Source organism: Lissotriton helveticus, chromosome 5_1 (assembly GCF_964261635.1).
Source record: "Lissotriton helveticus chromosome 5_1, aLisHel1.1, whole genome shotgun sequence".
Lineage (NCBI taxonomy): Eukaryota > Metazoa > Chordata > Amphibia > Caudata > Salamandridae > Lissotriton > Lissotriton helveticus.
In genome coordinates, this window is record NC_136065.1 from 173243655 (window position 1) to 173270458 (window position 26804).

The window sequence follows — 26804 nt, forward strand, 5'->3', positions numbered from 1 at the left end:
ATACTAGGAAGCGCGAGTCAGATGGTTTCAAGTTGTTTTCCAATCAATGCTAAAAAAAATTACCACTATCCGAGTGCAAGCAATGAGGAAAAACACTTGTCAGAAAATGAATGAATGAGTACTTGGTCCATGCTCCAGGGAAGAGAAAAAAATACATGGAGACAAAGTGATCCTAAGTGAAGTAAGCACCCGCTTACACGTATTCACTAATGAAAACAATGGAAATAAGAGTGACAAAGATGCCAACTAATACTAAGTAATGGGGGGCTAAAAGACCATTTTTAGAGGTTTAAAAAAAAAAAACAATGGATCGTCACAGCGCGAGACTTAAACAGTATATTACAGGCCTTCTCCTAGTACATTGTCTTATGAAGTTGGCAGTCTGTTCCACTACACAAAATGTTTAGGTGTCGTCCATTTAGAACTGGTAGCATATGCAAAAGGCACTACCATGTGAGGAGTTGCAAAATGGGAATCTGCAGAATTTTGTGCATGAATGACAATGTACGACAGCTGCATTTCCACTACTTGTGTTGAAAATCCACACTTACTCTGTGTGTAGAAAATGTTTGCGGCATTGATTAACCAGTGCTCAACATCAACCGAGTTTTAAAATTTTGAGTATTTTCAATTATTGATTATATGTTTACAAACCGTCCTGGCCTTCCAAACATATATCTGCAAAAGGCACACTTAAGTAGTGCAGTGTGTAAGAACGTGTGCTTGCGTTTCCTAATGTCTCTCTGTGTGCCCAGGAAGTAAATATCTGGCAATGAAAGTTAACCATTAAAAGTGAAGACAAGCCCTATTTCTCTTAATCTCCGATTTCCACCCCTAGTCAGGGGCGTCGCTTCCACTGCTGCAGCAGCACCGGCGCCAAAAGGGCTGCGGGGCCCGTTGAACCCTGATTGTTGCTTAGTTCACAGTTCAGTCTGAGGCCACTAGGCCTATTTCTTTTCTCGCTCTAGGTCTCATGCCACACTGGCTATGCCACTGTCCTCAGTCAAAGCGCATTTGTCCAGACCGACTTCACTACTCCAGGAATGAGATGGGAAGTCCACATGATTCACGAGGGCAAGGGTCAAGTGAATCCTTTGCACGGAAATATATTTCCAGTGCAGGAAAACCATTTCGCGAGAAGCAAAGCCTTAGAACTGCTTAATAGCCGCAGTGCGGATAATCCCCGGTAGCAGTAGTGGCCTAGCAGTACTCCAGGTATGAAAATCGTAGTTTTACCTTTAGGGTACCAGAGGCCTCTGGAGCATCGTAATGCAGGAAGTATTTGCCTTATTGGTATGCATTTTTCAGTTTGAAGTGCACGTCATTTCAAAAATAGAGTTTTGTTTTTATTTGCTGCCAAACATTTTTTCTTTAAATTGTTTTCAGCAAAAAGTAAAGGACACACACAGGCTCGAGTAAATGTGAACGCTGCACTGGTGCAAGATATTATCGACATTGAGGCGGTGAATGAGGAAATGCACGCGGTCATGGAGTCCCTGAAGGAAGATTTTAGCAAAACCCTCAACATTCGAACCTCGCCAGGTGAGCTGTCGACGTCATCAGTGAACCGCAGGGCTCAACATGAATTTACTTTTTTCTGCATTTGAACTTTTTTTATTTGACTGGATTTTGTTCATAAGGCTAGATTAGCGAATAGGGTATAACAATTTAAATGAGTGTTATGCAATTAATTATCAGGTCAGTTTCACGATTGGATATGACTGCTAATTTGGAAAGTTTCCTGAGATAATTGTTCCCTCTTCATCGGTTGCTAAGGGAAATACATTTTTGGGCTACCTAAATAAAGGTTGAGCGAGCAGGAAAGCTGGGTTCCATGTTTCACAGTGGATTTACAGCCTCCTATCACGATGCCAAGACTTTGTTTAGTTTCTGGTTGCCCAGGCTTTTAGGAATAAACGTGTTCATTGATACTGCTTTCAGCTGGATGTCAAAAACAATTTTTTTGTATGTTATTGTGTGTGTGTGTGTGTGTGTGTGTGTGTGTGTCTCTCTCTGTCTCTCTGTCTGTGTGTCTCTCAGTCAGTCATATAGCACAAACCCAGCAGAAATAGTTGCGCGATAGAGCCCTGCCTGGACATAATTTCATGACGTTGGCTGCATGCATTTTGTAGTATATTCCTGAAACTAAGGACCACCAATGCTGGTCTTGGAAGAATTATTGAAATATCGGGGGAGGGCCCTGCGCATAGAAGATGCAGAACTGCAGGCAAGTGCGTGCAGCAGAATTTAGATCGGAAAAGGCACGAGGCAGAGAAACTAAAAGGACGTAGACTGGAGCAATAAGCTGATCAAAGATATCGACAGGTACTGGGCTAACAATGAAGGTGCTTACTAGTGTGAGCACACAAGTACGTACAAGCAGAGGATAAACAGTGGCTGGATATCCTATATGGTCATGGCCACTAAGCCCAAACGTAGCCACAGATTGCCTGCCTTGGGACATTTGGAGACAAAATATTTCTCTCTTCTTTGCAGGTGCTCTTGATCACATCACTGTTGTAACAAAAGATGGGAAGTTTCCATTAAATCACATTGGACAGATCTCTTTAAAATCACCTCAGCTAATCATTGTAAATATGACGAATTTTCCCGAGGTGAGTGGACATTATGACTATAGATGAATATTTATTTGAGGAATACAGTATGTTGGGAAAACATTTCAATCACTTGGAAAGTATTGTCTCATCCGTGCCAAAGCTTGCATACACTCTTAACTAAGTGCAACAATTACTATTAACAGGCTGGTTTACCACGTGCGATATATATATATATGTGTATGTGTGTGTATATGTATGTATATATATATATATATATATTACCTACTGGCGGTCGCCAGTAGGTATATATAGTTAGGATTTTTTCTCTATGGGATTTTTGAAAATTCTATGTCTAATAACTTTGGCGTTTGTGGACGGAATTGGCTGAAATTTTCTGGAAAATGGAACATTTTGTTTCTGAGCAGCCCCTGGAAATTTGGGGGGGGTTCGTAAAGGGGGGGCTGAGAAAAAAGGGGGGTCCCAAAACGTGTTTTTAACATTGAGTTTTCCATAGGGCGGTTGGACTCACTTTTAGCCCGAACGGCTGAATGGATTTGCACGAAACTTGGCAAAATTGTAGGGACTGGTAGCCCGATGTGCCTTTTGTAGGTCTCAATGTATGTGCTTCAGTGGATTTTGAGAAATTAACGTTCAAAAAAAGATATATATCTGTAACAGCGGACCGGGAAGCGCTCCGGTTCGCGGACTTTTCGCGCAACGGAGCTTTGTGAAGCGAAGCTGATTGGTTCTCCGGCGTCTGTAAACATTCCAAACAGTCCGTAGCGGCCGCCATCTTGTCTCTCGGTAGGATCGAGAGACAAGAGGAGGCCAAAGCGAAGGGGCAAATGACCATAAGGTGGCATAGTAGATCCTCGCTGACCCCCTAGGTTTGATGTGGAGGTTTTAAAAGGGCCCCGCGGGGCAAAAAAAAATAATAATAATCGAACGGCTGAATGGATTTGCACGAAACTTGGTAAAATATTAGGGACTGGTAGCCCGATGTGCCTTTGCTAGGTCTCAATATATGTGCTCCAGTGGATTTTGAGAAATTAACGTTCAAAAAAAGATATATATCTGTAACAGCGCTCCGCTTCGCGTAACGGAGGTTTGCGAAGCTGATTGGTCATTCTGTCACTGGGCTATAGTTGGGCTACATCTGGCTGATATTTGGGCTACATTTGTTTTTTTTTTCTCTGGCGGCCATCTTTGGGCTACATTGGGCTACATTGGGCTTCATTGGGCTACATTGGGCTACATTTGGGCTCCAACATATATATAGGCCAATGTAGCCCAATATATATTTTTCAAAGTTAATTTTCGTAAAAACCACTGGAGCATATATCTTGAGACATAGCAAAGGCACATCGGGCTACCAGTCCCTACAATTTTGCCAAGTTTCGTGGAAATCCATTCAGCCGTTCGAGCTAAAAGTGAGTCCAACCGCCCTATGGAAATGAAGGAAATGAATGGGTAATTTGTAATTAGCAAATAGCTCATCGCAAACTAGGAATGGTAAAGAATCGCTATTTATTCCTTAAAGTTCGCTATTTAGGAAATGCAAAAAACTTTGATGATACATATGGCGGTTCATCTCGAACAAGATAAGAAGCATAGGGATAGATTTATGATGACTGGCGCATCACCAGGGATGTGTTAGTCATTCTGTGCCGCTGTTCCGTCACCTATGGTGTGCTGCATTTACAATGCGGCGCATCAGGGGGCAAAAGCAGCACAGATGCGTGATGTATCTGTGCCGTAAAGGTGGCGCATTGCTGGAGTTGTATCGCAAGTGTGATGAAGCTCCAGCAAGGGTCGGGGGTGCCCCTGTCGCAGGGTTTCTGTTCTCACACAGAACTGTGGACAGAGGATTGGAACCTCGGCGAATTAGGGTGCCCCAAAACTCACCTTAGTAATCAAAAACCCCTTAGCAAGCTAGGTACAGTGTCACATTGGATATAACAAACTCTCAATGTTTAGACAATCCAGAATATGAACTTATAGTACCTCAGGATACGTGGAACTCATGAACAGTCGGTCGTTATATATTTCTTAGAAACCAGAACATGGAGTTAAGAAGAACACATGTGTATTTGAAATGTTTATTTACTAATGCCGTCTTCTCAGGCGTAGTATCTTAGATAATACAAGTACACATATTATCAGTAGCAAAATTACCAGCATAGTTACTAGTACATAAAAAGCGAATGGTGACAGTATGTTAACATGCTGTAAATGAATAAGAGTTAGCAACACTTATAAGCAGCCGCGGGCCGTGGAGGGAGTTACGGTGGGGCAGGGAGGCGGGGAGGGGGAGGGGCAGGGTGGAGAGGGCTCCACCCTGCCCCTCCCCCTCCCCGCCTCCCTGCCCCACCGTAACTCCCTCCACGGCCCGCGGCTGCTTATATCTCACCCTCCCTAATACACATATTATATTATTTGCTAAAAAGGTCTGTTTGTGTTGGTTTAGGGCGTGCCCATAATTTAGTGTCTTAGATTTGAAGGAATCACATCAGCATACACCAGCTCTCTCTTCATGCGAACCGCATCAACTGTTGTGTATGTGTGTTCGGCAAAGCAATTTAAAACCCGCCTCATGCCCAGAATTGGCAGAAGCTGCACTTATGTTATGAGTATGAAGTCGTGGAGATCAGACCTCATAACAATTCTGTATCGTATAACATATTATTCTCATGTAAACCACGATGAACTACTAGGTTGAAAGCTAAAGCAACAACTAAGTGTCGTGTGCAGAAGTTGCAAAAAAGGAAAAATGGCGTTTAAACCGGTAATGAGCCCATGCTAACTTAACACGGTGTAAAGATATCCAGGACCTAGATGACACCTCCCCATGATCCGGAAACGAACTGAATAAGATAATAGAAGTGCCATCTCATGAGAGCAGATTGCAACTTTATATGTGGACGGTCCGCAAGGTAAAACATTAAAAACTAGGAAAATTTAATGCTAAAGAAAAATAAAACAGCCAAGTACTTTATCGAGTCTTAAGCCAATAGGCAAGCTAAATAATAAAAACTTGACAAATAAGTCAATGAATTGTCAATGAAATGCTAGTACTCAGCATATCAAACATGAAAAAGGTCTATGACATAACTGTGTATGCAAAATAAGCTGCAACAGCCTCCAATAGGAAGTCACCGTCTTCATCCGAAAAGAGTTCAGCCATCCAATTTAAAAGCGGAAAAGAACATACGTGCTCTCCCAGCACCGGATCCTCTATCACCATCAGAGGACAGCTCGGTGGGTTTTCAAGAAAGCTCTGTTCCAAGAAAGACTGTGTTGCCGCCAGTAAATTCCAGGGACCAATTAGTCCATGCATCAATGCCACAGCCATAATCCTTTCGCCAGGACAAACCAACTCGTGAGTAATGATAGGAGTCATCAGCTGATTAAAGTCGACGTCAGGAGAAACCGGTCCGCAGAGACACAAATCAATGGCCCAATCGAAATCACAGGTCAGGCAGTGAAATACAGGCTGGACACAGGTGAAGTAGGAGAATCGAAAAGATAATCCATATGCCGTGCTTAATATCGCCAACGGCATTGTGCCATAATATTCTAGCATGCGATTGCGGAACAGTGTCAGCAGCTGCAGGGCGGGAGCTTGCACAGGAGGGACATCCATATTTAAAAATGTAAAAAAGCACAAGAGCGTCCGCTGGTAATGCAAGTAAAAATGGGAATCCACGAAGCAGAGTGGAAAAAATAGAATGAAAGAAAGCAGGGATGACTCCAAAGATTTTCTCAAATGAAGTCACGAGACCACTGGTAACAACTTTAAAAAAGTGCGCCAGGGCCTTTGTGGAGGACGCGTTAAAGATAGTCCGAACCATCTTGCTGAAATGGAAAGGCAAATCTGTATTGAAAAGGGTCTGCACCTCTGTACGGGTGTTCGCTATGTGAAGTACGAAAGTTTCACGGGCCGAACTCAAGGCCACCTCTCTCTGAGACAAAAGAGCTCTTATTCTTGCCATGCCGTTGAAATCTGCTCCCAAGGTTGGTATTTGTGGCCAGATTGAAAACTCCCTATGTTCATGTGTGGGAGGAAATAGAACATTTCTGCAGCAAATAACCCGTTCACTTACTGTTACGATAAAAGGAATACTTTTAATTAACCCAGAACAATCTTCATTATTGAGCATCAAATAACTACCATTTTCCAACAACTTGAACGTGGGGATGATAGCAGGAACTGGCGTGCCTTGCAACACGCAAGCCATATTTGGTCGGTGTTTGTTGCATGAACCGTGTAACTGTATGTGCCTACACATTAGTGAATGATCTGGCGTCTCAGTGCATTCCTCTCCATTCAGATAAACTTCTTGATCATCTTTGAAACATCTGTATGTGTATGGAAGCGACCAGACCTCATGAAGAAAAGCACTACCTAAAGGTTCATAACGACCTATTGGTATATATTTCATACAATTTGAAAACTTATATAAAGCAAAAGGCAGCGTTATTAAACAGTGGATAAGGCACGTTGCCAAAAAACCCGCAATCCTCTGCTGATGATGTCACTGAGCATGTCATGAATGATGTAATATGTGACATCATCAGCAGTGGATTACGGGTAATAGTATCTCTAGTTTACTCCCCTATAGCTGTCTTTCTTTTAACATAAGTGTCTGTTTCCTTCCCTTATACTTACTGTTCTTTTTTTTAGAAAATTTTTTTGGTTCACTTCCGGTTCGCGTACCGGCGAGCGAACTGGGAAGCGAACTACGAGAAATAGAGGTTGGCACAGTTCCAAATATTGTACCAATTTTTTAATAACGGGGAGGTAGTTCTGAAAAGAACTTTTTTTTTTTTTTTATTGTTTTTGTTGTTTTATATTTTTTTTATTTTTCTGAACTTTTTTTACTTTTTTTGAAATTTTCTGAACAGTTTTATATTTTTGGGGGTTTTTCTTGGAGGGGGCAATGAAAACGATTCATTGTAAAGGGCTCAACAGGAGCAACAAAACAAAAAAAAAAGTATTTATTATTTGGGGCGTTTCGTACAAACTTGCATATGATTGTCAATAGCTCTGTTGATCAGAGTGATGCTACTTTCTCTGTAGCAAATGAATCCATTGCAATGTACGCAGACTTGTTTTACTTCACCAAATCTCATTTGTATATTTGGCACCATCTCCCTGCCCTCTGGTCCCGTCACTTCCGGTACAACAGATCTTCTGGCCATAATAGGGAGATTATCTAGGTCGTTACGAAACTGTGCAGCACTGTAGTTGTTAGGATGCCACCTAGTCATATGGCGATGCATTGTGTAGTTTCCGAAGCTGTATTTTTTGTCGGTCCCTCTGGACAGTCTATCTTGACATATAAGGCAAGTTACGTATCTTGCATTTACTTTTTTCTGACCTTTGGGAATTTTAAAAAATTGCCAAATGAAGTTTTCTTTCCGGTGAGACGTCCTGGGCTCCTCAGGCAAAAAGTGTCTCTCTTCGTGCTCGTCGTCCTGTTCCTCTTCTTCTTCTTCTTCTTGCTGAATTATAACTTCAGCAGGTGGTCCACTCTTCCTTGGATGTGGTGGAGGTGGTGGGGAAGCACCAGCTGAAGCTACTAAAGAAGCCATTGCTCACTGGTAACAAAGGGTCTTTCTCTCACAATGATGAAAGTCAGAGTGAGGAAAGAAGGAGGGATTTTCATCATTTGGGAAAAACAATAGTTCTCAACCAATGAAAAGTGTTCATTTTAGATTATATGACCTGGTCTTACATCATTAGGAAACCAAAAGTGAAATGAACCAATGAAAAGTGTTATTACCAAGTCACATGACCTGCTGTGTTTACGTTAAGCGCTTTGCAGGGCCTCCCGGTTTGCTTCCAGAAACCTGTGCTTTGCGACTCGGTAAGCGTACCAGTTCGCTAACGTAGCACGTTATATGACGTATCACGCGACAACGCGAAACGTCATGCGGACGGGAGGCGTCACGATGTTGTTTTCTAACGCGGCAGTTGCGGTAAAGAAACGTTTACCGGCTCGCGGTCTATTTCGCGGCATCAAGGTCAGCTAACGGGAAGCTTCCCGATTCGCGAAGCGGGAACGAAGAAAAAAAAATATTAAATTTTTTTTTTTATTAATAAACATATAAAATATATTTTTGGATTTAAAGAAGAATACATTTTACAGCTACAGATATTAGCTGTTAAAAAACCAATGAAATTCACTGAAAAAACCATAGGTTATAGACCATATATAGTTAGGAATTAGCATTTACAAAACCTTGAAAATTCACTGAAAAAACCATAGGTTATAGACCATATATAGTTAGGAATTAGCATTTAGAAAACCTTATTTTACTCACACAAAACCATTGAAATTCCATATATAGTTAGTTGCACTAACTATATATCGCGCACCCGCAATCCACTGCTGATCATGTCACATATTACATCATTCATGACATGGTCAGTGACATCACTGATGACATCACTGATGACATCTCAAATGACATCACTGATGACATCACTGATGACATCTCATTTGACATCAATGACCACATCACTGATGATATCATTCATGTGACAATACAATGCATCTCCTCACATTTTAATATAACCTCTGTTTCACCCAGTGTTAAATACAGAGTATAATTTTTGAAACCATTGACACACCAATACTAGTTACTACATACGTACTCACTGATTCCTACGTCTACACACACATTCACTCATTCACCCATACAATCATTCATACATACAATCACTCATCTTTACAACACTATCATATGCACTCATACACCTATACAGACACTCACACTCTGCCACTCATCCATGGAGTTACTCACACACCTAGTCAGTCCTGTAAAGAATCAATCACACTTCCATTTTCTTGTCTATACAGTTAAACATAGAGCACCTTACATTTTCAAACATATAGTAACACATACTTACTTTCTTATACAATCATTGATACAAGTACACATTGATCTGCACAGAGTCACACACCTCCCAGCCAGCCACACACACACTCAGTCTCCCATACAAATACTTGGACAATCAATCAATAACCCATATAGTTAATCATATAGCTACTGATCAACACATGCAGTAGTTTACAGAACAACAGACATAATGATGCACAAATTAAGACAGTTTAGTCACTAACCCATGCACTCAGTGAGACACATTTAATCACTCACTCATACATTCAGTCATGCACCTACTAAATCCTTCGTCCAGACAGTTATACATCTACTCATTCTTCAATATCTAAAACATATTTAAACTTTACAGAAACACACAGTCACTGGATGATGTCATCAGTGATGTCATCAGTGATGTCATTTGAGATGTCATCAGTGATGTCATCAGTGATGTCACTGACCATGTCATGAATGATGTAATATGTGACATGATCAGCAGTGGATTGCGGGTGCGCAATATATAGTTAGTGCAACTAACTATATATGGAATTTCAATGGTTTTGTGTGAGTAAAATAAGGTTTTTTAAATGCTAATTCCTAACTATATATGGTCTATAACCTATGGTTTTTTCAGTGAATTTTCAAGGTTTTGTAAATGCTAATTCCTAACTATATATGGTCTATAACCTATGGTTATATATGGTTTATAACCTATGGTTTTTTCAGTGAATTTCAATGGTTTTTTAATAGCAAATATCATAAGCTGTCGAATGTCAAGTACGTGGTAAGTGAAAACATTTTCGTGTTTATGCACACTGATCTGCTTTGAATGGTGCCCCCCCCCCCTCATTTCTATTAGGAGTACTCTCTCTTTGCAGATAGTGAAAGGTAGTTAACGCAGGCCTTTGCCCCCGTTGTAATCCGTCGTGCCTGCTTCTCTCTCCATTTGATTGATTGTTATCCAAGTATTTACTGTTTTAGAATTAGTTCTCTTTGGTTCATTCTCTATTTACAAACAAACACAGAGTCGCAATACTCTGTTTAGTCTTTGCAGATAACGAAAAATCGTGTAAAAAAAAAGAAAAGGAATCGAGCAAAATCAGTAGGCCACTAATGGGATCTCTTTTTGACCTCGCTAAAATAGAAACATTAGGAACAACCCCTCATGACAAATACAAAACTAGTGAGATGAACTGAACTCCACACAATGATGGCTGCAAAACAGCTCGGCTCCGCCACCCACCCCGCCCAAAATAACGATAAAAAGCGGCTGCCATGATTGGTTGCGGAATGGCCACAACGGAGCTACGAAATGGTGCTGCTCTCATGCTAACCCCAGCTTCGGTCTGAAACATCCAGAAACACTGTAGACTACCAATTCGATCAGTTCCGGTAGCGCCCCAATGTAACCCGGTAGAGAAGAACTAGCCCTCCCCTCTTTGACTGATGGTTCTTGTTGCCTGTCCCTTCTGTTGTCATTTAACAGAACTATTTAGCCTGCTGAAAGGGGTTGTGTTTCGACCGCTGGTTGGTGGAGACATTTTGACTATATTCTGGACCTGCGTTGTCGCGTAATGCGTCATATGACGCGCCGCGTTAGCGCATCCGGAAGTCATCCGGGGCGCGCAGCGCGTAACGTAAGCATAACAAGTCATGTGACTTGTTAATAAAACTTTTCATTGGTTCATTTTACTTTTCTTATTCTAATGATGAAAGCCTTGGTCATATCACCTAAAAATTACGCTTTTAATTACTTCCGAACATTATTTTCTCTTAAATATATGTTATAATGTTCCAGGCTAATGTACTTTCCCGGAAATTTTACAACTGTCCTGCAAGTAAAATATATTCTTTTTTCGAGAAAAAGAGCGTTTCTTCGTCCCATGACGGAGCCGTTGAGCAAAAGAGGGTCGACCTGCTGTCTTAGTCGCCGATACGCCTGAATATGAGATTCTTATCGATCACTTTATGTTGCAGGAATAGAAAACACAACAGCCCTTGACCATTTATCTTTACTGCGTTCCTTCGTATTATACCTTTTACCCTAATTCGAATGCTTTATTTCACTTGCCTTTTAATGATTCTAAAACAGTGACTATTATTAAAAACTTTACCAATGTATACACTACTACCATGTTTTCTTTTAAAAACCTTTATTGTGAAAATTTCATTATACAAATACGAGCCTATAACCACGTGGGCCTGCCACGGAGCAAACTGTAATCGTATATGATGAATAGACATTTACACTGTAGAGGAACGTAACGGGCGGGCCATTAGGTTGCAAAAACTAAGGTGTCTAACAGTTACGGAATCGGTGGACGTACATTTTATAATTAAAATACGACAGGGCCAGTTACAATAAAATTATCTAGATATACATTTGCGGGCAAGTACCATGGGTGACGTTAATTCGAATTTTCAACAGTACAGTAATCAATAACACATCAGAACTTAATATCAATAGGGATGTCGAAATATTCAATCAATTCTCGTCCCCGCCCGCCATGTGCTTCAAAACTGCATACGTATCTCGTGATTTCAAGGTTCTGCAACCAGTACACAACAAGGAGTTACGAGTCCCATTTATTCCGGCGCCATTTTGGGCGAGGACGGGCAGGTCCAGGATATAGTCAAAATGTCTCTACCAACCATCGACTATGATGATGTTCATATGCTGTATTTATTAGAGTAACACTCATCTGCCCACATGAAATTAATTTACCACAATCTAAACATGTCATTTTAATCTTTCCAAAGTTCTTCTAAATATTTGGGACCGTTTCCCTTGCCTCTGAAGCTCTCAGTGCCACTTCTTTGATGAATGTACTAGCAGGTCAGGGGTTCTCCTCCAAATCTCTCTTTTATGCAGCACTATAATTAATTGGTGCCACCTCTCCATATGACGATGCATGGTATAGTTACCACAACTATATATTTTTTCGGTTCCTCTGGAGAGTTCATCGTGGCAGATGAAGCGTGTAACATACCGGGCATTTACCTTTTTTTGCATGTACAGGAAAGGAAAAAAAAATCGAGCGTTCGAGTTCTTAGGTGTCCCAGGGCCATTTTAGTGGACCAGGCCCAAATCCAAAGAACAGCTATCTCACAGGCTAATGGGGCGACCCACGCCGAGTTTCAGCATTGTAGGATGACCACACAAGTACAGCAACTTGCTAGACATCACCTCGGTGCCATCCGGATCTCGGCGCCCCACTGCAGATGAAGTGCCTCTCAACTATGAAACCACCACGGTGACATCCGGATCTTGGCGCGTTGTGCTGCCTTCGGCCTATTCGCACATCGGTCCGCTACTGACGCCATCTCACAGGCTAATGGGGTGACCCACGCCGAGTTTCAGCATTGTAGGATGACCACACCAACTTGCTAGACATCACCTCGGTGCCATCCGAATCTTGGCATCTCAACGCCTAGTGGTATCTTCCATACAGAAAATATTGTTACGCTGCCTTTGGCCCCATTCGCACATCAGTCCGCAACTTAGACATCACCTCGATGCCATCCGGATCTTGGCATCTCAGCGCCTTGTGGTGTCAGTCAGAAAATATTGTTGCGCTGCCTTTGGCCCCATTCGCACATCAGTCCGCTACTGACACCATCTCACAGGCCAATAGGGCGCCCCACGCCGACTTTTACCATTGTACGATGGCCACACCAGTGGCACAACTTGCTAGACATCACCTCGGTGCCATCCGAATCTTGGCATCTCAACGCCTAGTGGTATCTTCCATACAGAAAATCTTGTTACGCTACCTTTGGCCCCATTCGCACATCGGTCCGCAACTTAGACATCACCTCGGTGCCATCCGGATCTTGGCATCTCAGCGCCTTGTGGTGTATTCTCTTCAGAAAATATTGTTGAGCTGCCTTTGGCCCCATTCGCACATCGGTCCGCAACTTACACATCACCTCGGTGCCATCCGGATCTTGGCATCTCAGCGCCTTGTGGTGTCTTCTACTCCGAAAATATAGTAGAAAATATTGTTGCGCTGCCTTTGGCCCCATTCACACATCAGTCCGCTACTGACACCATCTCACAGGCCAACAGGGCGCCCCACGCCGACTTTTACCATTGTACGATGGCCACACCAGTGCCACAACTTGCTAGACACCACCTCGGTGCCATCCGGATCTTGGCATCTCAGCGCCTTGTGGTGTCTTCAAATCAGAAAATATTGTTGCGCTGCCTTTGGCCCCATTCGCACATCGGTCCGCTACTGACGCCATCTCACAGGCCAACGGGGCGCCCCACGCCGACTTTCAGCATTGTAGGATGGCCACACCAGTGCGGCAACTTACTAGACACCACCTCGGTGCCATCCGGATCTTGGCGCGTTGTGCTGCCTTCGGCCTATTCGCACATCGGTCCGCTACTGACGCAAACTCACAGGCCAACGGGGCTCCCCACGCCGACTTTCAGCATTGTTGGATAGCCACACCAGTGCGGCAACTTACTAGACACCACCTCGGTGCCATCCGGATCTTGGCGCGTTGTGCTGCCTTCGGCCTATTCGCACATCGGTCCGCTACTGACGCAAACTCACAGGCCAACGGGGCGCCCCACGCCGACTTTCAGCATTGTAGGATGGCCACACCAGTGCTGCAACTTGCTGGACACCACCTCGGTGCCATCCGGATCTTGGCGCGTTGTGTTGCCTTCGGCCTATTCGCACATCGGTCCGCTACTGACGCCGCCTCACGTGCCAACGTATTTTCTCCGCATTTTATACCCTATGCCGCATAACAGGTCATGTGACTTGTTTATAAAACTTTTCATTGGTTCATTTTACTTTTGGTTTCCTAATGATGGAAGGCATGATCATGTGACCTAAAAACAACACTTTTCATAGGATGAAAACTTTTTTTTTTTCCCAAACGATGAAAGCCCCACCTTGTTTCTGGATGTTTCAGACTGAAGCTGGCGTCGGCATGAAAGCACCACCATCTCGTGGCTCCGTCGTGGTCATTCCGCGAGCAATCATGGCAGCCGCTCCCCACCAGAAGCCTGCAGGAGTCGGAGCCCCCAAAACTTTTGATGAATTCTCAAGGCGGAGGGGACGCTTTCGAGAATGGGGTCCAAGACCTAGCAGACAAGCGTCCGATTTCCAAGGTGTCCCAGGGCCATTTCAGTGGACCAGGCCCAAAAAGGAAACAGCCTGCCGCCATTTTGAGAGTCCTGTGACAGCCGCCTATCGCTGCACCGCAAGAGTGGGCGCAACTCAGCTGAATTGCGGCTTTTGACACAGTGGACCAAAAACGGACGGAATGGCAACTGAAACGGTAAAGGGGCGCCCCACTACAACAGATGACACTCCACCTGGAGAGGCCCGTTCACGCCGCCTCCCCCGGGGCGCTCCACGCCGTTATTCGGAGCAGCATTGTAGGATACCAAAACCAGTGCGGCAACTTACTGGACATCACCTTGGTGCCATCGTTCTGCTGCCTTGGAACTATTCGCGCAACAGTTTGCTACTGATGACCCACCCCCCGCGACGCCCCATGCCGTTATTTGCTGGGTGGCAACTTACTAGACATCACTTTCGTGTCATCTAGATTTCGGCGCGTTCTGCTGCCTTGGAACTATTCGCACAACAGTTTGCTACTGATGACCCACCCCCCGCGACGCCCCACGCCGGAAATCTGGACGTTGTGCTGCGTTGGGACTATTCGCACAGCCGACCGCTACTTCGTTGTTTTTCCCTAAAAATGTTTATATGTTATTACTATTTTTGTTTTCTTGTATATATTTATAAATTGTTAAAGTTTTATAATCTTACTACTTTGTCGGAGTGCTATATATTTTTAATGTGACACATAATTGTAAAAACTTTGATGTACAAACAGTCATCCCTGGAATCTTCCGCTTCAGGCTCGGTCCCCTCCCCAATCACAATACAGGATGGTTTTCAGATAATAGCAACGCTTCTGCTGTGACGGATCTCATCGAGTGTGGGCCTTGATCTACTATAACTCCTTTGAAGAGGGGTGATTCTTTACAGCTGTGGCCATAAACTACATCTGCAGGGCTAGCTGATACCCTAGGACCAGCCTGGACAATCGGACACAGAGGAAAAGGAGTGTCAGAGGGTGCGGTAGTGAATAGGGCGAAAGGGAGGTGTCGGGCGGGCACAGGGTGTGATTCTCAGGGAACAGCAGCGCAGATGGGGGAGGTTTATTACCCATGCATAAGACAGAGAGCGGGGGTGACCACTGCCTGGGGGAGATGCTTGCGAGGGTGGGGAGCCATGCTAAGGATCGACAGCGTGCACAGAGTGGGTCTGGTCAAGGCATCTAAAATGGCTGCCGTGCACGACAAAAGTGTGGCATTTGAAAAAAGACAAGATGGCGCAGACAATGTTTTTCAACACTTCCTGATTTCCTTCGAATCGAACGTTAACAGACGTTGGGGCATATTACCAAAGTTAAGCGATATTTATCCCTAACGATGCTTAGCAACGATTTTTTTACCGTCAGAAATTATCGCAGATAAACCTTGCTATTATCAAGGTTTATCGGAAATACGATAAAAAACGACCGCAATGCATTAATATCGCTGAAAACTCAGCGATATTCATGCATTACCGAGCTAATGCTCTTAGCCATGTTATCCACCTCCCATTGGATAACATGGCTAAGAACTGCTCAGGGCAGGTGGTAGCTTTTGGAGATATTCGCCCTTATCTCGAATATTTCCAAAAGTTGATAATAGGAGATAGCGATGTTAGCGACTGTTTCCAGTCGCTAACATCTTGGCATGCCCACTTTGCATGTCATTAGTGATAAATATCACTCACATGCAAAGTGGGGCCCAAGATGGTCGCTATCTTCTACTAGCCGTCGCTAACTGGTGTTAGCAACAGCTAGGTAATACACATATAATTTTATCTCCGCGAAGCGGAGCGCTGTTACAGATATATATCTTGTTTCTGAACGTTAATTTCTCAAAATGCACTGAAGCACATATATTGAGACCTAGCAAAGGCACATCGGGCTACCAGTCCCTACAATTTTGCCAAGTTTCGTGCAAATCCATTCAGCTGTTCGATCCTACCGAGAGACAAGATGGCGGCCGCTACGGACTGTTTGGAATGTTTACAGACACCGGAGAGCCAATCAGCTTCGCTTCGCAAAGCTCCGTAACGCGAAAAGTACGCGAAGCGGTGCGCTGTTACAGATATATACCTTTTTTTGAACGTTAATTTCTCAAAATCCACTGGAGCACATATATTGAGATCTAGCAAAGGCACATCGGGCTACCAGTCCCTACAATTTTGCCAAGTTTCGTGCAAATCCATTCAGCTGTTCGATTATTATTATTTTTATTTTTTTTTGCCCCGCGGGGCCCTTTTAAAACCTCCACATCAAACCTAGGGGGTGAGCGACAATGTACTATGCCCCCTTATGGTCATTTGCCCCTTCGCTTTGGCCTCCTCTTGTCTCTCGATCCTACCGAGAGACAAGATGGCGGCCGCTACGGACTGTTTGGAATGTTGACAGACGCCGGAGAACCAATCAGCTTCGCTTCACAAAGCTCCGTTGCGCGAAAAGTACGCGTAGCGGAGCGCTGCCCAGTCCGCTGTTACAGATATATACCTTTTTTTGAACATTAATTTCTCAAAATCCACTGAAGCACATATATTGAGATCTAGCAAAGGCACATCGGGCTACCAGTCCCTACAATTTTGCCAAGTTTCGTGCAAATCCATTCAGCTGTTCGATTATTATTATGTTTATTTTTTTTTGCCCCGCGGGGCCCTTTTAAAACCTCCACATCAAACCTAGGGGGTGAGCGACAATGTACTATGCCCCCTTATGGTCATTTGCCCCTTCGCTTTGGCCTCCTCTTGTCTCTCGATCCTACCGAGAGACAAGATGGCGGCCGCTACGGACTGTTTGGAATGTTGACAGACGCCGGAGAACCAATCAGCTTCGCTTCACAAAGCTCCGTTGCGCGAAAAGTACGCGTAGCGGAGCGCTGCCCAGTCCGCTGCTACAGATATATATCTTTTTTTGAACATTAATTTCTCAAAATCCACTGAAGCACATATATTGAGACCTACAAAAGGCACATCGGGCTACCAGTCCCTACAATTTTGCCAAGTTTCGTGCAAATCCATTCAGCCGTTCGGGCTAAAAGTGAGGCCAACCGCCCTATGGAAATTAACATGGGAAAAACGCGTTTTGGGACCCCCCTTTTTTCTCGGCCCCCCCTTGACGAACCCCCCCAAAATTTTCAGGGGCTGCTCAGAAACAAAATGTGCCATTTTCCTGAAAATTTCAGCCAATTCCGTCCACAAACGCCAAAGTTATTAGACATAGAATTTTCAAAAAACCCATAGAGAAAAAATCCTAACTATATATACCTACTGGCGACCGCCAGTAGGTAATGTATATATATATGTGTGTGTATATATATATCTATATATATATCTATATATATATTACCTACTGGCGGTCGCCAGTAGGTATATATAGTTAGGATTTTTTCTCTATGGGATTTTTGAAAATTCTATGTCTAATAACTTTGGCGTTTGTGGACGGAATTGGCTGAAATTTTCAGGAAAATGGCACATTTTGTTTCTGAGCAGCCCTTGAAAATTTGGGGGGGGGTTCGTCAAGGGGGGGCCGAGAAAAAAGGGGGGTCCCAAAACGTGTTTTTAACATTGAGTTTTCCATAGGGCGGTTGGCCTCACTTTTAGCCCGAACGGCTGAATGGATTTGCACGAAACTTGGCAAAATTGTAGGGACTGGTAGCCCGATGTGCCTTTTGTAGGTCTCAATATATGTGCTCCAGTGGATTTTGAGAAATTAACGTTTAAAAAAAGATATATATCTGTAACAGCGGACCTGGCAGCGTCCCAGGACGCGTACTTTACGCGCAACGGAGCTTTGTGAAGCGAAGCTGATTGGTTCTCCGGCGTCTGTCAACATTCCAAAAAGTCCGTAGCGGCCGCCATCTTGTCTCTCGGTAGGATCGAGAGACAAGAGGAGGTCAAAACAAAGGGGGAAATAACTATAAGGGGGCATAGTAGATCCTCGCTGACCCCCTAGGTTTGATGTGGAGGTTTTAAAAGGGCCCCGCGGGGCAAAAAAAAAAAATAATAATAATAATCGAACGGCTGAATGGATTTGCACGAAACTTGGCAAAATATTAGGGACTGGTAGCCCGATGTGCCTTTGCTAGGTCTCAATATATGTGCTCCAGTGGATTTTGAGAAATTAACGTTCAAAAAAAGATATATATCTGTAACAGCGCTCCGCTTCGCGTAACGGAGGTTTGCGAAGCTGATTGGTCATTCTGTCACTGGGCTATAGTTGGGCTACATCTGGCTGATATTTGGGCTACATTTGTTTTTTTGTGTGTCTGGCGGCCATCTTTGGGCTTCATTGGGCTACATTGGGCTTCATTGGGCTACATTGGGCTACATTTGGGCTCCAACATATATAGGCCAATGTAGCTCAATATATATTTTTCAAAGTTAATTTTCGTAAAAACCACTGGAGCATATATCTTGAGACATAGCAAAGGCACATCGGGCTACCAGTCCCTACAATTTTGCCAAGTTTCGTGGAAATCCATTCAGCCGTTCGAGCTAAAAGTGAGTCCAACCGCCCTATGGAAATGAAGGAAATGAATGGGTAATTTGTAATTAGCAAATAGCTAATCGCAAACTAGGAATGGTAAAGAATCGCTATTTATTCCTTAAAGTTCGCTATTTAGGAAATGCAAAAAACTTTGATGATACATATGGCGGTTCATCTCTAACAAGATAAGAAGCATAGGGATACATTTATGATGACTGGCGCATCACCAGGGATGTGTTAGTCATTCTGTGCCGCTGTTCCGTCACCTATGGTGTGCTGCATTTACAATGCGGCGCATCATGGGGCAAAAACAGCACAGATGCGTGATGTATCTGTGCCGTAAAGGTGGCGCATTGCTGGAGTTGTATCGCAAGTGTGATGAAGCTCCAGCAAGGGTCGGGGGTGCCCCTGTCGCAGGGTTTCTGTTCTCACACAGAACTGTGGACAGAGGATTGGAACCTCGGCGAATTAGGGTGTCCCCAAAACTCACGTTAGTAATCAAAAACTCCTTAGCAAGCTAGGTACAGTGTCACATTGGATATAACAAACTCTCAATGTTTAGACAATCCAGAATATGAACTTATAGTACCTCAGGATACGTGGAACTCATGAACAGTCGGTCGTTATATATTTCTTAGAAACCAGAACATGGAGTTAAGAAGAACACGTGTATTTGAAATGTTTATTTACTAATGCCGTCTTCTCAGGCGTAGTACCTTAGATAATACAAGTACACATATTATCAGTAGCAAAATTACCAGCATAGTTACTAGTACATAAAAAGCGAATGGTGATAGTATGTTAACATGCTGTAAATGAATAAGAGTTAGCAACACTTATAAGCAGCCGCGGGCCGTGGAGGGAGTTACGGTGAGGCAGGGAGGCGGGGAGGGGGAGAAGCAGGGTGGAGAATACAAGTACACATATTATCAGTAGCAAAATTACCAGCATAGTTACTAGTACATAAAAAGCGAATGGTGACAGTATGTTAACATGCTGTAAATGAATAAGAGTTAGCAACACTTATAAGCAGCCGCGGGCCGTGGAGGGAGTTACGGTGGGGCGGGGAGGGGGAGGGGCAAGGTAGAGAGGGCTCCACCCTGCTTCTCCCCCTCCCCGCCTCCCTGCCTCACCGTAACTCCCTCCACGGCCCGCGGCTGCTTATATCTCACCCTCCCTAATACACATATTATATTATTTGCTAAGAAGGTCTCTTTGTGTTGGTTTAGGGCGTGCCCATACTTTAGTGTCTTAGATTTGAAGGAATCACATCAGCATACACCAGCTCTCTCTTCATGTGAACCGCATCAACTGTTGTGTATGTGTGTTCGGCAAAGCAATATAAAACCCGCCTCATGCCCAGAATTGGCAGAAGTTGCACTTATGTTATGAGTATGAAGTCGTGGAGATCAGACCTCATAACAATTCTGTATCGTGTTGTTCTTGAAACTTTAGCACTCGCTGTACAGATATAGTTTAACAAGCAAAGCAGATAGTAGAGCAATAACATATTATTCTCATGTAAACCACGATGAACTACTAGGTGGAAAGCTAAAGCAACAACTAAGTGTCGTGTGCAGAAGTTGCAAAAAAGGAAAAATGGCGTTTAAACCGGTAATGAGCCCATGCTAACTTAACACGGTGTAAAGATATCCAGGACCTAGATGACACCTCCCCATGATCCGGAAACGAACTGAATAAGATAATAGAAGTGCCATCTCATGAGAGCAGATTGCAACTTTTATATGTGGACGGTCCGCAAGGTAAAACATTAAAAACTAGGAAAATTTAATGCTAAAGAAAAATAAAACAGCCAAGTACTTTATCGAGTCTTAAGCCAATAGGCAAGCTAAATAATAAAAACTTGACAAATAAGTCAATGAATTGTCAATGAAATGCTAGTACTCAGCATATCAAACATGAAAAAGGTCTATGACATAACTGTGTATGCAAAATAAGCTGCAACAGCCTCCAATAGGAAGTCACCGTCTTCATCCGAAAACAGTTCAGCCATCCAATTTAAAAGCGGAAAAGAACATACGTGCTCTCCCAGCACCGGATCCTCTATCACCATCAGAGGACAGCTCGGTGGGTTTTCAAGAAAGCTCTGTTCCAAGAAAGACTGTGTTGCCGCCAGTAAATTCCAGGGACCAATTAGTCCATGCATCAATGCCACAGCCATAATCCTTTCGCCAGGACAAACCAACTCGTGAGTAATGATAGGAGTCATCAGCTGATTAAAGTCGACGTCAGGAGAAACCGGTCCGCAGAGACACAAATCAATGGCCCAATCGAAATCACAGGTCAGGCAGTGAAATACAGGCTGGACACAGGTGAAGTAGGAGAATCGAAAAGATAATCCATATGCCGTGCTTAATATCGCCAACGGCATTGTGCCATAATATTCTAGCATGCGATTGCGGAATAGTGTCAGCAGCTGCAGGGCGGGAGCTTGCACAGGAGGGACATCCATATTTAAAAATGTAAAAAAGCACAAGAGCGTCCGCTGGTAATGCAAGTAAAAATGGGAATCCACGAAGCAGAGTGGAAAAAATAGAATGAAAGAAAGCAGGGATGACTCCAAAGATTTTCTCAAATGAAGTCACGAGACCACTGGTAACAACTTTAAAAAAGTGCGCCAGGGCCTTTGTGGAGGACGCGTTAAAGATAGTCCGAACCATCTTGCTGAAATGGAAAGGCAAATCTGTATTGAAAAGGGTCTGCACCTCTGTACGGGTGTTCGCTATGTGAAGTACGAAAGTTTCACGGGCCGAACTCAAGGCCACCTCTCTCTGAGACAAAAGAGCTCTTATTCTTGCCATGCCGTTGAAATCTGCTCCCAAGGTTGGTATTTGTGGCCAGATTGAAAACTCCCTATGTTCATGTGTGGGAGGAAATAGAACATTTCTGCAGCAAATAACCTGTTCACTTACTGTTACGATAAAAGGAATACTTTTAATTAACCCAGAACAATCTTCATTATTGAGCATCAAATAACTACCATTTTCCAACAACTTGAACGTGGGGATGATAGCAGGAACTGGCGTGCCTTGCAACACGCAAGCCATATTTGGTCGGTGTTTGTTGCATGAACCGTGTAACTGTATGTGCCTACACATTAGTGAATGATCTGGCGTCTCAGTGCATTCCTCTCCATTCAGATAAACTTCTTGATCATCTTTGAAACATCTGTATGTGTATGGAAGCGACCAGACCTCATGAAGAAAAGCACTACCTAAAGGTTCATAACGACCTATTGGTATATATTTCATACAATTTGAAAACTTATATAAAGCAAAAGGCAGCGTTATTAAACAGTGGATAAGGCACGTTGCCAAAAAACCCGCAATCCTCTGCTGATGATGTCACTGAGCATGTCATGAATGATGTAATATGTGACATCATCAGCAGTGGATTACGGGTAATAGTATCTCTAGTTTACTCCCCTATAGCTGTCTTTCTTTTAACATAAGTGTATGTTTCCTTCCCTTATACTTACTGTTCTTTTTTTTAGAAAATTTTTTTGGTTCACTTCCGGTTCGCGTACCGGCAAGCGAACTGGGAAGCGAACTACGAGAAATAGAGGTTGGCACAGTTCCAAATATTGTACCAATTTTTTAATAACGGGGAGGTAGTTCTGAAAAGAACTTTTTTTTTTTTTTATTGTTTTTGTTGTTTTATATTTTTTTTATTTTTCTGAACTTTTTTTACTTTTTTTGAAATTTTCTGAACAGTTTTATATTTTTGGGGGTTTTTCTTGGAGGGGGCAATGAAAACGATTCATTGTAAAGGGCTCAACAGGAGCAACAAAACAAAAAAAAAAGTATTTATTATTTGGGGCGTTTCGTACAAACTTGCATATGATTGTCAATAGCTCTGTTGATCAGAGTGATGCTACTTTCTCTGTAGCAAATGAATCCATTGCAATGTACGCAGACTTGTTTTACTTCACCAAATCTCATTTGTATATTTGGCACCATCTCCCTGCCCTCTGGTCCCGTCACTTCCGGTACAACAGATCTTCTGGCCATAATAGGGAGATTATCTAGGTCGTTACGAAACTGTGCAGCACTGTAGTTGTTAGGATGCCACCTAGTCATATGGCGATGCATTGTGTAGTTTCCGAAGCTGTATTTTTTGTCGGTCCCTCTGGACAGTCTATCTTGACATATAAGGCAAGTTACGTATCTTGCATTTACTTTTTTCTGACCTTTGGGAATTTTAAAAAATTGCCAAATGAAGTTTTCTTTCCGGTGAGACGTCCTGGGCTCCTCAGGCAAAAAGTGTCTCTCTTCGTGCTCGTCGTCCTGTTCCTCTTCTTCTTCTTCTTCTTGCTGAATTATAACTTCAGCAGGTGGTCCACTCTTCCTTGGATGTGGTGGAGGTGGTGGGGAAGCACCAGCTGAAGCTACTAAAGAAGCCATTGCTCACTGGTAACAAAGGGTCTTTCTCTCACAATGATGAAAGTCAGAGTGAGGAAAGAAGGAGGGATTTTCATCATTTGGGAAAAACAATAGTTCTCAACCAATGAAAAGTGTTCATTTTAGATTATATGACCTGGTCTTACATCATTAGGAAACCAAAAGTGAAATGAACCAATGAAAAGTGTTATTACCAAGTCACATGACCTGCTGTGTTTACGTTAAGCGCTTTGCAGGGCCTCCCGGTTTGCTTCCAGAAACCTGTGCTTTGCGACTCGGTAAGCGTACCAGTTCGCTAACGTAGCACGTCATATGACGTATCACGCGACAACGCGAAACGTCATGCGGACGGGAGGCATCACGATGTTGTTTTCTAACGCGGCAGTTGCGGTAAAGAAACGTTTACCGGCTCGCGGTCTATTTCGCGGCATCAAGGTCAGCTAACGGGAAGCTTCCCGATTCGCGAAGCGGGAACGAAGAAAAAAAAATATAAAAAAAAAAAAATTATTAATAAACATATAAAATATATTTTTGGATTTAAAGAAGAATACATTTTACAGCTACAGATATTAGCTGTTAAAAAACCAATGAAATTCACTGAAAAAACCATAGGTTATAGACCATATATAGTTAGGAATTAGCATTTACAAAACCTTGAAAATTCACTGAAAAAACCATAGGTTATAGACCATATATAGTTAGGAATTAGCATTTAGAAAACCTTATTTTACTCACACAAAACCATTGAAATTCCATATATAGTTAGTTGCACTAACTATATATCGCGCACCCGCAATCCACTGCTGATGATGTCACATATTACATCATTCATGACATGGTCAGTGACATCACTGATGACATCACTGATGACATCTCAAATGACATCAGTGATGTCATCACTGATGACATCTCAAATGACATCACTGATGACATCATGACACACCAATCCCAGTTACTACATACGCACTCACTGATTCCTACATCTACACACACATTCACTCATTCACCCATACAATCACTCATACATACAGTCACTCATTATTACAACACTATCATATGCACTCATACACCTATGCAGACAGTCACACACTGTCACTCATCCATGGAGTTACTCACACACCAAGTCAGTCCTGTAAAGAATCAATCACACTTCCATTTCTTCATCTATACAGTTAAACACAGAACACCATACTTCAGTGACATCACTGATGACATCACTAATGACATCTGAAATGACATTACTGATGACATCTCAAATGACATCACTGATGACATCATGACACACCAATACCAGTTACTACATACGCACTCACTGATTCGTACGTCTACACACACATTCACTCATTCACCCATACAATTACTCATACATACAGTCACTTATTATTAGAACACTATCATATGCACTCATACACCTAGTCAGTCCTGTGAAGAATCAATCACACTTCGATTTCCTCATCTATAGTTAAACACAGAACACCATACTTTTCACACATATACTAACACATACTTACTCTCTTATACAATCACTGATACAAGTACACATTGATATGCACAGCGTCACACACCTCCCAGCCAGCCACACACACACTCAGTCTTCCATCCATCCAGTCATTCTTCAATATGTAAAACGTATTTAAACTTTACAAAAACACACAGACACTAGATGTCATCAGTGATGTCATCAGTGATGTCATCAGTGATGTCATTTGAGATGTCATCAGTGATGTCATCAGTGATGTCACTGACCATGTCATGAATGATGTAATATGTGACATCATCAGCAGTGGATTGCGGGTGCGCGATATATAGTTAGTGCAACTAACTATATATGGAATTTCAATGGTTTTGTGTGAGTAAAATAAGGTTTTCTAAATGCTAATTCCTAACTATATATGGTCTATAACCTATGGTTTTTTCAGTGAATTTTCAAGGTTTTGTAAATGCTAATTCCTAACTATATATGGTCTATAACCTATGGTTTTTTCAGTGAATATATATATATATAGATGTGTGTGTGTATATATATATATATATATATATGTATATATATATGTGTGTGTATATATATATCTATATATATATCTATATATATATTACCTACTGGCGGTCGCCAGTAGGTATATATAGTTAGGATTTTTTCTCTATGGGATTTTTGAAAATTCTATGTCTAATAACTTTGGCGTTTGTGGACGGAATTGGCTGAAATTTTCAGGAAAATGGCACATTTTGTTTCTGAGCAGCCCTTGAAAATTTGGGGGGGGGGTTCGTCAAGGGGGGGCCGAGAAAAAAGGGGGGTCCCAAAACGTGTTTTTAACATTGAGTTTTCCATAGGGCGGTTGGCCTCACTTTTAGCCCGAACGGCTGAATGGATTTGCACGAAACTTGGCAAAATTGTAGGGACTGGTAGCCCGATGTGCCTTTTGTAGGTCTCAATATATGTGCTCCAGTGGATTTTGAGAAATTAACGTTTAAAAAAAGATATATATCTGTAACAGCGGACCTGGCAGCGTCCCAGGACGCGTACTTTACGCGCAACGGAGCTTTGTGAAGCGAAGCTGATTGGTTCTCCGGCGTCTGTCAACATTCCAAAAAGTCCGTAGCGGCCGCCATCTTGTCTCTCGGTAGGATCGAGAGACAAGAGGAGGTCAAAACAAAGGGGGAAATAACTATAAGGGGGCATAGTAGATCCTCGCTGACCCCCTAGGTTTGATGTGGAGGTTTTAAAAGGGCCCCGCGGGGCAAAAAAAAATAATAATAATAATAATCGAACGGCTGAATGGATTTGCACGAAACTTGGCAAAATATTAGGGACTGGTAGCCCGATGTGCCTTTGCTAGGTCTCAATATATGTGCTCCAGTGGATTTTGAGAAATTAACGTTCAAAAAAAGATATATATCTGTAACAGCGCTCCGCTTCGCGTAACGGAGGTTTGCGAAGCTGATTGGTCATTCTGTCACTGGGCTATAGTTGGGCTACATCTGGCTGATATTTGGGCTACATTTGTTTTTTTGTGTGTCTGGCGGCCATCTTTGGGCTACATTGGGCTTCATTGGGCTACATTGGGCTACATTTGGGCTCCAACATATATATAGGCCAATGTAGCCCAATATATATTTTTCAAAGTTAATTTTCGTAAAAACCACTGGAGCATATATCTTGAGACATAGCAAAGGCACATCGGGCTACCAGTCCCTACAATTTTGCCAAGTTTCGTGGAAATCCATTCAGCCGTTCGAGCTAAAAGTGAGTCCAACCGCCCTATGGAAATGAAGGAAATGAATGGGTAATTTGTAATTAGCAAATAGCTAATCGCAAACTAGGAATGGTAAA

The 26804-nt window shown here is 42.8% G+C and overlaps 1 protein-coding gene across 2 annotated transcripts in view; it reads left to right on the forward strand.

The window, feature by feature from the left end:
* MRRF (mitochondrial ribosome recycling factor) overlaps positions 1-26804 on the forward strand; it is a 139901-nt gene that overhangs the window by 65304 nt on the left and 47793 nt on the right. For both annotated transcript variants that reach the window (XM_078641973.1, XM_078641974.1), the window contains exons 4-5: positions 1387-1542; positions 2497-2615. In XM_078641973.1, the coding sequence (XP_078498099.1) occupies positions 1387-1542; positions 2497-2615 (275 nt within the window). The remainder of the gene's footprint in view (positions 1-1386; positions 1543-2496; positions 2616-26804) is intronic.